The 15,116-nt window shown below is 32.3% G+C and overlaps 1 protein-coding gene across 1 annotated transcript; it reads left to right on the top strand.

The window, feature by feature from the left end:
• Nucleotides 1-4,608: 4,608 nt before the first annotated feature.
• LOC134282037 (uncharacterized) lies at nt 4,609-6,609 on the top strand. The gene has a single exon (XM_062764473.1). The coding sequence runs from the start codon at nt 4,609-4,611 to the stop codon at nt 6,607-6,609; it is 2,001 nt and encodes a 666-aa protein (XP_062620457.1).
• Nucleotides 6,610-15,116: the final 8,507 nt, after the last annotated feature.

Below are 15,116 nucleotides of genomic sequence, written 5' to 3'. Positions count from 1 at the left end.
GTCGTGTTTGCTAATATGTAAATTTGGATGTCACCACTTCTTGGACCTGATTCCACATTTGATGTTTGGGAGGTCCGTGTTTGCTCTGCTCCTATTTGGTATTGTTGTATGGACTTTTAATCTCAAATACTGTTTGTTATCTCCACATTTTTCATTGGAAATAATTAACAGGCAGGAAAAAATGACTTTCTTATCGATACAAATTTATTGCAGATCAAATTCATACAATGTATACTTGAGCAAAAAACTATATTAGTATCAATAGGTGGAAAACTTTAGAAGTGATAAGAGGCCCGAGTTAAATTTCTTGTCCGGTCAACTTCGTATTTCTCCTCTCCGGTTTAAATTTGATTTAGTTTCATCTATTGAAGTTCTAAAAGGTTTTGTAGCTGAAATAGTAACAGTGGGCTAAAACGTTCTTCCTTGACTTTTCTGAATATTCTATGAAAAAAGTCAATTAAAGAAAATTTGTAATTTTTATTTATTAAAAGATATAATCATTGGCTTAAATTGTACAACAGGTAAAAGTCTTTTTAATAGTGTTTTTATCTTTTATAGTAACATTTGTATTTACTGATTCCGTGATTTTATACATAATATGACCACAGAATGTTCCCTTAAACTGATCAGTATTTCTTTTTGCAAACATATACATAATGTAGGCATTGAAAATCGGGGTTCACCTTTTTTGTTGGTTTAGCCCCCCCCCCCCCCCCCCCCCCGAAAAAAAAAACTTTAATAGCCCTCCTTCTCCACTTTTAATTTGCTTCCGACGCCTATATTGTAAGTTTCATTAAACTGCAAAATATCAATCAGAAATGAATAAGTCAGCTTTAATTATGGTGTGCAAAAAGAAAGTTATAAAAAAAATTGCTCCGCGGAAAACATGAAGGGATGCGCATGTTATTTGCAACTCAGGGGAACATGCATATTTCATCATGACTGCTAATCAAATCCGGGGCAAAAATATGCGTATAATTTTCAGGGAGGAATAATCCTAAATATTGAAAACGGTTTAAATTTACTTATATGTATTTCATGTATTTTTTCTTTTCTTATCATAATTTCATCATAATCATAATTATTTTATTATTATGTATTTTTTAAAATTTCGTTTAGTCTCTTTCTTTTGCTGGCCTATGAATTTTGGAATACTGTAGAAGTACTTTTTTCCGGTATTAAGGTACATTGATATTCTGATTAGAGAGATAACTCTTAATGACACAAATGTCTATTATTCCTTTATAAATTTGTAAAGTTTAAGTGCCTTTTTTTTGTCAAATTTTGCCCTGCAAGCCATGCTATAATTGTTTGTATTTTATTCAGAAAACACATTTCCTTTGGAAAATCATAACAGTTAAAGAAAAATTTTATAAGAGTGAGCAGAGGGTTTATGACCCTTAAGGACCCTCTTTACACTGCACACTAAAGAGTTCTGAATTAAAAATTCTAAAAAATAGAAATTTACAACATATTACTCAATTTGTAATGAATTCATGTATTCTTAACATTTTAAAAGGTCAAGATAAATTAACTGAACATGTTATTTATATGTATTTTCTCTATTGAAGTAATTAACAGTGACTTCTATTCTTTGAACATTTTTCCCGAGGGTAAATGCCACGCACCACACAGCGAAAATTAAATAAATAAGCTTAATATTAACTCCTTTATACAATATATTTTTCTTAATGTCCAAAGAAAAGTTTGCACTTGTGTAGAGAGGGTCCTTAATTTACGTTATATAGTACGCTGTCAAAAATTTTCAGCGGAAATATGTACAAGCGTACTTAACGTAAATGTAAGGCATATAGTGACAGTCTAAGAAATAGGCGTAATTTTTTACCTGCGGATTAAACAGAAATTGAGATTCTGCGAAATTATGACCCCGTGGAAAAAAGTACGTCTACAGTACATTTAAACCCAAATTTATATAAACACTAGGACTGTAAGATCCAGCTATGCACGACACTGTAACACTTTACAAGTATCTTGTTTTCAATTTTATAACAGTAGCTCTAAATTAAAAAGATAAATCCAAGTGTTTTACATTTTGCATATGGAAATATGATTCATAGAATTCGAAATTAACAAATGTTTGAGAGTTAGGGCTTTATATACAAACTTGCGACTAATAAATAGGAACATGATTGCAGGTAACACCCCAACACCAACAACTCAACCTCCCACCTCAGCGAGCTAATTTCCTCAGTATCGGGATGTATTTAATTACCGTTTTCGAATGAAGTGATCAAATTTATGTGTTAAGCCTGAAATCCTATTGACAATAGATTTCCTAAATATGCAGGAACTAATCATTCGCGTTTTTGTCAATGAATGTGAATTCTTATGCACGAGGAATATCTCTGTTTATACAATTTATTCTGACTTTGTGATCAGAATATGATTTTCACAATACTTGTGAAAATAAGTTGCTGGTCATCATATGTCCCTGCAATAAGTTAAATGAATAAAATTAATTGCTGCATCTATGTCACCTTTTAAATCTTGTATAATCCAAATGTCAAGATATTTTTATAGTACTGTTAACGATACTACGTTCAACATATAACGTTGTAGACATAAATAACGCCATAAAGGTAACAGTTTAGTAATATAAATGCAAATTTTGAAATTATTTAGCAAGAAAAAAACTAGCTAGAAGACAATACCATTGCAACCGAAGCAATGAAAAATGTAAGTTCCCACAGTTGGATTCGATCACGCGACTTAAGGATCAACCTCTTAATCTGCGTCTCTAAAGCAGAAGTTTTAACCACTGCTCACGCTGGCAATAAATACATTAGTGAAAAGTCCATTTAACATTACAAAAACAGTAGCAGAGCAAAATTTAACCTCCACAATATCAGGAATCGGATTAAGTGCTCTAAAAGAGTCAGCATCTCTTGCCGATCGATCACACTCTTCGTGTGTTCCTTGTCATTTTCTGGATAAATATGAACTGAAAAAATCTGTAGACAACTCAGTTTAAATAATGGACTCAATAATTGGTATGAAAAACGTCGGTCAGCATTTGACTCAATAATATTTTTTTTTCGCTGACAAGGTAATCATATCTACCATAGAACGTATCTCGTTTTAGAAATTGATCATACGTAGTACATCCTCCTCCGTATCGAATCAACTGAGATATATAAACTTCGTATGCAGGCGACAAAGGTATATTGCTGCAGACGTAAGGGAAGTTGACAATAGAAAAGTTAAAGTTATCACGTTTATCATACATCTTAGTTGTTAGATTACCATTTGCGTCTTTTTCAAGTAAAATATACAAATATGAAACAGATCTGTCAGGCTCTGTGGTTCAAAAGAAAGATACATTTGGCAGAAGTCATTGAACTGCAGGCTTTTCTGTGTATAACTAAAGCTCTGCAGTTTTCTTTTAAACGTGTTTTTTAAATTAAACATTACATGGAAATCGAACATGATTCATATTATGACCCAGCTCTCACCCAAAGCTTATCGGTTTCACAAAACTAAGGGATTTCTTTAAAGATATTAACATGGTTGAATAATTGTGGATTGTATATGCAGACAATATCTTATGACATGAACCGGAGAATACGCAAAATTATGACTATAAAAGAGATTGCGGAAATCTTGATTTCATCAATATGTCAAAAGCTTGCCTAGTTCTAGAAAGTGTTCATATGTAGAGAATCTTCTTGCATATTGTATCAACAAAACCTATATGCGTGTGATAAGGGTATATTGCTTTATAAATAAGAGAAAATAAAGATTATAAAATTAAAATCATCACGTGCACCATAGTTTTTTTTTCTTAGGTAACCATTGAGGTACCAGTAGTTGTATTGTAGAATATTATCATCAACAGAAGGTATAGATCGATGGTTAAATAATCCATCAAAAAGAAAAAAATTAAATATCCTTTACAATGTTTGACGACCTACACAATTACATAAAATTTAAAAAAAAATTCAGAATTTGTAGACGTTTTACATGAATACGCAGGAAGTATTTTCATCAGATTTCTTTCAGTTATGTAATTTTCTTGTGAATGCTGTTTTTAACACGATTTAAAAAAATCTTCAACAAGAATTAATACCATTTTAAGTGTAAACTTCACCGTGATTGCTGTTTTGTAGATGTTTATCCAACCAAAAATGCCCATTATTTCCTATTTTGATCAATATGCTTTTGCCATTCTAGATCTATGGGACAATTATACCATAGAAGTTTTGTGTTATGAGTCTTTTACTCTTTAGTTTCTTTCTGGCAATGATTGCAAAGATGTTGTAATTTTCGACTTCTAGGTATTATTATTATTATAAAACCTAATTTTGCAAAATAGTTTGAGTCAGATATGTCAATCAAATATGTTATTAAAAATACCGTGGTGTAATTGGTTTTTCCAAAAGCATAATAGGTTTGGGGGTTTAATTCTGCTTGTAAAAGAAATCGTCTGCAAACAAACAATTGATTTTCGCGGATGGCTTCTCTCAACACGTCAAGCATCACAAAAGTTAAAATGAATTGATCTATGCACTGTATTCTAGTATACTGTAATAACACGCGTTGTGCCATTTACGGTTAAACCTGTCTTATGTTAAAAATTCTCATCAAAATATGGGAGGTGTACAACGTATGTCAGAGTTGGTGTTTATGGTACTCTGTCGTAAATTGGGTACCTCGGAACAGGTAACCATGAGGAGAGATATAAGTGATTTCAGAGAAATGATGATTTCGTCCTTTGAAGCAAGCAAAGATTTTCATGTAATATTGAGTGGAAGTCATAAAGAAGGATTTAGACTGGATGAATCTGATAGAGACGCTATGATTTCGCTTGATAACTATCGGGTGATTTGGAATTTACCTCAGACTTGGGGTTACCACAGGCATACACTGTTTCTGTCTGACTGTTCCGAAAGCCCGCCTGGATACACGCTGCTTCAGTTACTTTTACCAGCCAAACTAACAACAAAAATATGGAAATCATGCTTCAATATGTATGGAAGATACTATTTATCTAGTTCTAAATTTAGACAAAATATGCTTTTTCCATCCAGGCCGGACTCTCACGTTCATGGACCATGTAGGAGTGGAAATTTCAAAGGAATAGAATTTGATGATGCTTACTGTATTCCATGTGATTTCTGGCCTCCATCTGCATTGGCATGGATCGACAGAAGTTACTCCTGGCCGAGCCCCGGTGTTATTGATGATATTATCAGAAAAGGATGTCACTTTGTTGCAATAGGGCACAAACTAGGAAATCATGAGGAAAATGAATGGAGAATTTCATTTGCTTATGCAGAACAACAACTCGTGTACTCCATGAACCATTGTCAATTTCTCACGTACGGTTTACTCAAACTAATTCTTAAAGAAATTATTACGAAAAATGTAGCAGAGGGCTTACTTTCCTCTTATCACATGAAAACAGCAGTATTTTGGGTGATTCAGCAAAATGTAATACCTTATTGGTATCCTGAAAATCTTCTGGAGTGCTTCTGGGTCTGCTTCAAACTTCTTCTTCAGTGTGTGTATGAAGGCGTGTGTCCTAACTTTTTCATCCCGAAAAACAACATGTTTTTAACTAAAATGGTTGGTAAATCTCAAAGAGAGCTATTCTTAGAATTGCATGGACTGTATGAGAAAGGTATAGCTTTACTGCAGCAGAGTTACTCTATCAGATCCTTTACTGTAGATTTTTTCTGTAATCCTAGACAATGGATCCCTTTTAATCAACAAAGTGAGGACTGGGAGATCGAGTTTGATTCAGACCTATTTAGAGAGATATGTAATAACGATGCAATATTTTCACAAAACCTCCACCGCTGTATGCACCTCCTACGATCGATGGAATATACGATAAATTTACGTCTTAAAAACTATACAAACTATCAAATTCTCATGGCACAGAAACTCACAGTTACCATTCTCCAAAGCACAGCTTTTTTGTTACACAGTCGGTGCGCCAATATAATTAAGAACAAGAAAATGTATAAAGCTGACAAGATATCATGTTATATGTTGAAACTTGCTGCAAAATTGGGGTTTGTTTCTGATAAATTATACCTTGTGATGTATTATTACAAGACTTTTAGACACATAAAAGCAAGAAAGATCCTAGAGATAGCAAATATCGAATTTCAGGAACCATATCTGATGTATATGAGTGACGCGGACGATATATATACTGCAGAAGTTGGGGGACAGTCTTTTTCAACAAAGATGCGGAGAGCTGTTGTAGGGGACATCAGGCTCTCTTCAAACATCCATTATATTGATGAATTAATGCAAGAGCAGCGTTTAATGGGTCAAATCGAGGGAACTATACATATATCTCCATTTGTAATGTTACTGATGCTAGAATTCTTATGTTACAGACAATTTGATAAACAAATCGCGGCAGTGGCCATATATGATTTAAAGAATATAGTTGCAGAGGGAGATTTTATTCGTCCCTGTACTAGAGACATATGTTGGCAGATCTTAGGAATTTGTCAACAGCTCCAAGGGGATCTTTGGGGTGCCCTGGAGTCATATGTCGAAGCAGTTAAAGAGTTTCCCTTCCACAACCTGAAAAATGCCACGAAGTTGAGGATACAAAGTATAGATAAATGAATCATGTAATTTAAAGAACTATAATTCTCCTAAAGAAGGACAATGTTTTTTTCACTAATAATTCAGAAATAGTGTGGGTGCTGTGAATGAGCGTTTTGGTATATCATAAATGTAAAGACGTGTATGCAGAATTATTTTGTTTATTATTGAAAAATACAAATTTAAAAAATATACTAGCTATATTATACAAAATAAGGAAATGATAATGTTTGCCAGACTTTGCATTTTCTGTTTTTTCGTACTATGCAAACTATGAATGAATCATAATGCGTTTTTTTTTGTTTTGTTTTATATACGAAGATCTCACGTGTAGAGATATACACATGGAATCTCACCAATATGATGTCACTACGAGGCTAAAGAGATGAAAATAAAATAATAATGATATATGGCGGATATTAAACACTGAATGTATTTCTGCTGTTGTAAAGCATTATTAAAGAATTTGAATATGAAAATAACGAATAGTAAAGTTAAGAAGATCATGGATCATAAGATAACACAAATCAGGAGCAGAGCAAACACATAATGTATACAGAATACGTGCTTTCTGTATGTTTTTTTTTTATTACTTATTGGTTTGAAAGTAAAAAAGGATTGCGCTTGGGTATATTTTTCATGAAGCGCTGGTCTTTGTAGTGAAATATGCACGTGACAAGTTTGATTACATACAAAACAACGATTTACGCAAACCAAACATTTCAGTTTACATGTATATCAAATTTTTATAATTTTACATATATATACGCTAAATTTTATTTGATAATTTTTTCGAACAAAGATACAGAAAGATCTAGCGAAGGTTTACCATGCATCGTTTTACTCATTCCGACAACAATGCTTTGCAGCTCTGTATACATGGTATAATTGAACAAGTTGTTTCAAAAGTAGCTTGCTTTCTACTAATTTTGTTTATAGTATGATATAAAATTAACAAACAAATTGATGAAACAAGAATATCACCAGTCTCGTTTAAAGAAGTCATTTTGTAAGTTCTATGATCGATACAATGACCTTGTCAGCAAATACAATTTATCATTGAGTCGAAATTTTGACTGACGTTTTTCATACTAATTGTTAGCTCATTATAGTGGAGTGACAAGACCATCAAAAATTTGACTTTAATGTACCACCCTACCCTACGTCTGATTTGTACTTTTTTGGTCAGATATATTATCAAGCAATAATTTTTGCCCGGTCGTAGAAAATTCTATGGTCAAAATTTAAAATAAAAGGAGATCAAAGATCAACAATAAATGAATTCTGACCATAATATTGTACATATAAAGAAAAGTTCAAGAATTCGTGAAAATGATGTATATTTGTATAGGAATTTTATTTATTCGGTGAATATGTTGATTTCATGGAAAAGGAACGAAAAAATTAATAAGAATGCCCGTTTGTCTGTCTGTAAAATGAGAGGTTTGTCTTATAGTATTTTATTTTAACTTAAAAGGTTTAATGCTAATTTACGTTATTCTTCACGTACAATCACGTAATATTTAGTACACAAAGTAAAGAAAAATAAAATCAGGAACAACAACACCCATCACCACTAACCCACCCACCCCCCACCCCCCCAAAAAAAAACACCCACCCCTAAAAAGACGAAATATGATCATAAATTTTGCACTTTTTTAAATATGATATTTTTATTAAACCTTTTTCATCTGATTCATTATTTTTTAAAGAAATTGTTCAGCGCTTTTTAAAAGGCATTTTTTTTAGTATAAAATTCTTCTAGAGGTCATCCTTGCTCTCACGTTGAATTTCAGTACTCCGGTCTCATCCAAAGGACAGACAACAGAATATCTAAAGTTTAAATTTATTCATTTCTCTGTCTAAAAAGGTCAATTTTTAATCAATGAATGTTGTCTATGATTTGAGAATTTACGTTCAAATTGGTGAACTTTTGAATAAACGTTTACTCATGAATTAAGCAGGTTATATTGTAGAGATTTGGGGCTTTTGAAAGATTTTAAACACGTATTGGTGTTAAAGTTGCAATTCTTTGAAAAGGGGTGAAGATCGAGTTAAATTAATGACGTAATACGTTTGCTAGAGCTGTAATTTCTATTCATTGGTTTTCATGTACACGTACATATATATCTTTATTGTTAACTTTTCAAGAATATATTTCATTTGAAAACTATAAAAGTAAAAACTTTGTAAAAGAGCTACACTGTAAAAGTAATGATAGTCGATCCTTAAAAAGATACTTCAGGTGGGTAGATAACAATTAAAACAGTGCAAAATGTTGATCACGTGGCAATAATCACATTAAATGCATGTCGTGCGTGGCTTTTTTCATCTGCTGACTGGAAATATCTTTGAATTTTGAAAAATAAGGCTGATTGCTTAAATACTCAGTAGTCTTTGTCATTTCATCAGAAGTCCTAAAAAGGATGTTGAAAAGCCCTTGTTGTTTCTGTGGTTGGTTAAAGATACCGTATATAGTACTATGTCTTCTGTCTCCATTGCAATTTGTAAAACTAATATTAGACAATTAATTCTTGAAGCAAAACTGATAATTCTTTCTCAAAAGGAAGTATATCGAAAAAACTTTCTCATGATAGAACAAACCACGAGTTTTCCAAGCAAAAACTTTAGTGGATTGCTTTTACGGTTCTGTTTGATTCATATCTTCCTTTCTGGTACGTCTTTTCAAAAGAAAACTTGAGTACTGTAAGAAAAATATGATACCCCCCCCCCCCCCTCATAAAGGATTACAGTAACAGAGCTCAATTTTTGGCAGTATGTACATGTAAATGAGGAAATGCGTAAACAAGATATGTATCCCTTACTTTGAATAATGACAAAGTCCATGTTTTTGCTGTAGAAAACTCTAAAATTTAATATATTTCCGAAGGAAACATGAAATAGTTTCTGTAAAGTGATGGACAGTCTTTAAGATGAAATTCTCTTTCTGTTTCTTACTTGCGTTAATCTGTATTGCTTATGAAGTAGAAAGGCAATATTCAATCATGCAAGATAATTTGTTCAAACAAGAATGTAAAGGAAAAGTGTCATGTTTGTCTTTTACGTATTTTTTTTAAATTGAAAAAAAGGAAAATTACTTTCAAATGCTCATTAATTTAAATTCAAACTGAATATTAGCATTATCTTATTAATAATAAAAGCCAATTTAATATATTTAACAATATTTTGATCGATGGAATCACTGTCATAGACATAATGGGATTCTATAATCCGTTCCCAGTTACACAAAACATTTTAGATCAAGTCGAATACAAGACTTAGTGTGAGGTTATCTTGAAAAAAATTGCGGTTTATTTGATCAGAAATCATTGTCTTATAAATCTTTCTAACGCTTAAGTAAACATTCGTTATTAATATTGCATGAAATAATTGTATTGAATATATTTAGTTGAAATTAACGCAGTTTCTATAACAAAACACAAGTTTTTTTTAAAGAGGGGGGGGGGGGCAAATAATATTCCTGATTAATTTTGCATTGTAAATTTAGATACATGTACCTGTAGCTATCCTATTTCACACAAATTAGTATTTTTATTATTAATAATTAATCTTTGAAAAAGATTATTATCAGCAAGGTAAAATAAGCGACTTAAATACCCCCCCCCCCTTCTTTTCACTTTCATCGCAAGTTTAAAAAAAATTGACTTGAGAAAACTCTACGACCGGGCCAAAATGTATGAGGAGGGGTGTCTCTTTTATAAAATATAACTTTCAGCCGTAGGGTATGCCGGTCCATTAAACTCGAAAACTAAGCATCTTTTTCTAGGATTGTAACTCCACTATTTTAAATACACTGAATGAAGACTGAGTATCCCGTTATAGTCCTTCTTTTAACAAAATTCTGCACTTTCATTTTAAGTAAAATGTATTTTATATTCTTATACAATAATCAAATTTACTAATCTCTTGCTCTACAGAATACTTATTTATATACAATATGATGAAAGTTACATTAACCTGATTTAAACATGATATATTTTTTATTTCATTTTGTTTCATACAGAACAGTCTTTGATTTAAATTAATTCAGCAGCACAGGTATGAAATCTTAAAAGAACAGTAGATTTTGTTGTTTTTCTATTTTAATCATCATACTACATGTATTAAGACAAACACTAAAAAAGCACAGTTCACTGAATAAAGCATCCTGGAATGAAGTCAATGTGGATAATACATTTAAAGCGTCTGCAATAACAGTATGAACGAGCTCAGGGAGCTGGTGAATCACTGATGTAAGGTAGCGCAATCAAAACATGTTTCTTGATATATTTTGCATTTCTATTTATACTCATCAACATGATCAAGGTTTTGTTATTCTATTTCGCATTTCTTTTATGTATTTCCTTTGTATTTGGAGGGTGTATTTTCATATCTCGCATTCCCTTATACATTTCGCGTATCTTTTTTGCTATATATACAGGTTTGCCTTATATATACAGTTAGGCTGTAATGGGTTTTCGTACATTCGTGTATTGCGATCAACAACTAATTGAAGGTCATAGATTTTTGAGTATTTCTGGAAATTTTGAGTGAAACACAGGGAAATATTGTTAAGAAAATATTGGATGCCATGGGTAACGTCTCTTAGATATGTAATTGCTTATCGTCGTATGATTTGAAATGCCACAATCTTTCAGCATGTTTACTTGTAAGTTAAAAAATTTATTCACAAATTTATAAAGAATATAAAACTGATCTTTTTTATTAATGATATTCTTTTTTCGAAAGCTTTTTAGCTCACCTGAGCTGAAAGTTCAAGTGAGCTTTTCTGATCACATTTTGTCCGGCGTCTGTCTGTCTGTTTGTTTGTCTGTCTGTCTGTCCGTCTGTCTGTAAACTTTTCACATTATCGACTTCTTCTCAAGAACCGCTGAGCCAATTTTAACCAAACTTGCCACAAAGTATCCTTGGGAAAAGGGGATTCAAATTTGTTCAAATGAAGGGCCACACCCTCATTCAAGGGGAGATGATAGGGAATTAATGAAAATTTGGTAGCATATTTTAAAACTCCACTTCTCAAGAACCACTGTGCCAGGAAAGATGAAACTATGGGGAAACATCCTCAGGTAATGTAGATTCAAGTTTGTTCAAATCATTACCCCTGGGGGTAGGGCGGGGCCAAAATGGCCGACCTAAGTTTTACATAGAAATATATAGGAAAATTCTTTAAAAATTTCTTCCCAAGAATGACATCCTGTGTAAGGCCTGTGTGGGAGAACACTTTTCTGTTGCTCTCTTAAAACCTCAAAAAATTGTTGATTTCAAGGTTAAGAAATCGCATTTATTTTACCCTAAATGCGCGTCACATTATTTGAAAACATGTGAAATGTACTTTAAACAATGTGACATTCCAGTCTGCAAAACATGCATTGCATCAGATCATCATCTAGGCCACAAATTCTGGATAAAAGAAAAGAAAAAAATAAACAGGAACGTACAGAATTAAATGAAACAATCTACCCAACTTACCAGGGTATTGCAAGCTAATTAGAAAGGAAGTTAAGTCTCTTACAAAAGGAATATGAAAAACTTTCAAAAGTCATAACGAAACAAGGAGAACTTTGGCACAGAGAAGTTAATGAACTAGTCGATAAACTTAAATCCAAAATTGAAGAAATAAAAATCAAAGAGTTAGTAACTCTACAGAAACATTTTGATAAAATAAAGCAGAAAATTTCAGACATCCAAGATGAAATAAACTCAATCGATGATGCATTAATTTTTAAAAATATTTCTGAGTTTTTCCGTATTTTTTCTCCAGTTGATAGAAGAGTATGAAGAAAAACTTAGTTTGAAATCACAAGAAGCTGGATCCTCTCCTCTAGTCAAACAGCTACTTGATGAACCAAAGTCTATCGTCACCATCAAAGTAGATATTGAGGATTAGTTTTTTTCTTCAGCTTTTCAATGTGGTCTGTCTGAGTCATGAAGAAATTTGGACAGGTGAAGGTGACAAAATCATGAAACTCTACATTATAAATCAGGGATCACTAATCAAGTCCATCGCAAATAAGTCAGGGAACACACCAGAAGACATAGCAGTGACAAAAAGTGGAAATCTTATTTATACTGATACCATTAACAGAACTGTGAACATTGTGAAGAATGAGAAGATAGAAGAGGTGATCAGACTACAGAACTGGAGACCTCGCGGTGTCTGCAGTACCTGCTCTGGTGACCTCCTGGTTATCATGGACAGTGATGATCCATGGATGATAACAAACAAACAAAAGTTTTCCGTTACTCTGGCTCCATAGTGAAACAAACCATTCAGTTTGATGATAAGGGTAAACCTCTCTATTCATCTGGTGGTGTTATCAGATACATAATTGAGAATAGGAACCTGGATATTTGTGTGTCTGACAGTGGAGCTAAAGCAGTAGTGGTGGTCAGTCAGGTCGGGAAACTGAGATTCAGATACACAGGACATACACCTGCTCCAAAGAACAAACCATTCTATCCACGAGGAATCACCACAACAGTCAGAGTCACATCCTTACAGCTGATTGGGACAATGAATGTGTTCACATTATAGATCATGATTGGCAGTTCCTCCGTTACATAGACTGTGGCCTGACCTCACCCTGGGGACTGTGTACAGATTCAAATGACAATTTATTTGCTGCTCAACAGATTAAGAAAGAAGTAAAGAAAATCATATATCAAAAATGAATTCCAATTTTCAACACTGAAGAAAATTATGATTAAGTATGCATGAAAGACAAAAAATTGCAATAACTATAGAATTTTCTATGTTGCTAAATATATAATGCATGCACATATTTAATGTACTTTTAAAGATATTAACTAGATTTGAATATGTATTATTGTTTATCCCTATGTAATTCTTACTAGGATTATTTTAAAAACCAATTTGACAGTGCATTTAACTTGGTTGATTTTACAATAATCACTTTCTGTTGTGTTCTAATTCTAAGCTCATCTTTGATGAGCCCTGAATCAAAGGTTGTCAAATAATTACAAAGTAATATTTTCTAAGAGAGTCAGGGAATATGATTTTCAAAATGAATCATTCTCATCATTTTGTTACAGATTTTTTTCATTCCTATGCATTTTACGTTGTAGTTTGATATTTGGTCACCCATGTACATGATGTAAAAGGTTTGACATGAATCCACAAAGGGTTAAAGAAGATGTGGAAACAAGACGTGCAGAATGTCTATAACTACAGATATTAACACTGCTTGAAAAAACACCTTTACAAAACTTTACTTGCAAAGTAAATTTCATTAAAGGTGCTCCAAAAAGCAAGGTCACCTTTGTATTAACTTTACAAAAAGTAAAGGTGAAAAGGTAACCTTTACTTACAGGAAAAGATAATTAAATATAACCTTTCACCTTTAATGCCATATTAAAGTTCATTGAATATAAATATTTTATAAAAGTCTTATTTAAATGCTGACTATTTGTTTAATACACTTATACTTTGGATTTTCACAGTTAGTTTAAAGAATCTAATCTAGTCAGTACCCAGAATTTAAAGACAAATGTCAAAGATATTTTTTTTATTATCTTGTATCCATTTCCAGTTGAAATTAGTATTAGAAATGGTCATCTACAGAATCAAACACTTGACTCATCATTATTTGACAGACTACACCTCAAATAATACAACAACTATGCTGTAAGCCAGGTTAGCTTAGTTGGAGCAGCTGGCGTTTATTTTGATACATTTCTAACATACATTACATTGAATGTGAAACAATAAAGCACTGGAATGCATTTGTAAAATATTTTACCTGTAATAAATTATACCCCTATCACAGACATTAAAAACCGCCCAGGCAAAAACCATAGATGGTTAACTATGGAAAACCTGTGTCCGTCGCTATGTAAATAATGTCTCAAGGCAGAATGCCGGACGTGCATTCAATGCAATAGTTAAAAATGCACGAACACCCCATAATATTTGCATGTATGAAAAAATCCAAATTAAAATACCTGGTACATTTCAACAGTTTTGTTATTTCCATTACCAGTATATTTATACAAATATGATATATATATATTATATATAAAGCAAAAATAAATGTGTGTGTATTGAAGAGCACTGGCTTAGAATGATTTGAACACCTTAATGAATATTTGAACACCTTACTGAATACTATTTCTCATTGGCCTTCCTTTGGCCACGCCCACATATACAACCAAAACCATTAATATACGTTCCTTTCATACAATGTGCTCCCGCTCTACTACGAAACACGGGAAAAAAATATTATCTGCACCAGGATTGCCTACAACTCACTGGATTGGATGGCATAGATTTTTCATATGTACATTGATATTAATGATATATTAAGTAATAATATAACAATGGGAAAAATTGGCATATTGATAATTTTCATTTTCCAAACAAAAATGATCTAAAATAATCTGTATTTTGGCTTCTCATCATATGATGAGTCAGATATACAGCACAAACAATATCCAGTTATAACCTTGAATATAAACATTATATTGAGCTTTCTTTGACTTTTGTTTTC

Source organism: Saccostrea cucullata, unplaced genomic scaffold (genome assembly GCF_032062105.1).
Source record: "Saccostrea cucullata isolate Sc308-1 unplaced genomic scaffold, CSIRO_AGI_Scuc_v1 ctg11506, whole genome shotgun sequence".
Taxonomy (NCBI): Eukaryota; Metazoa; Mollusca; class Bivalvia; order Ostreida; family Ostreidae; genus Saccostrea; species Saccostrea cuccullata.
Note: the sequence above shows the minus strand (reverse complement) of the source record. Positions and strands in the feature narration are given on the sequence as shown.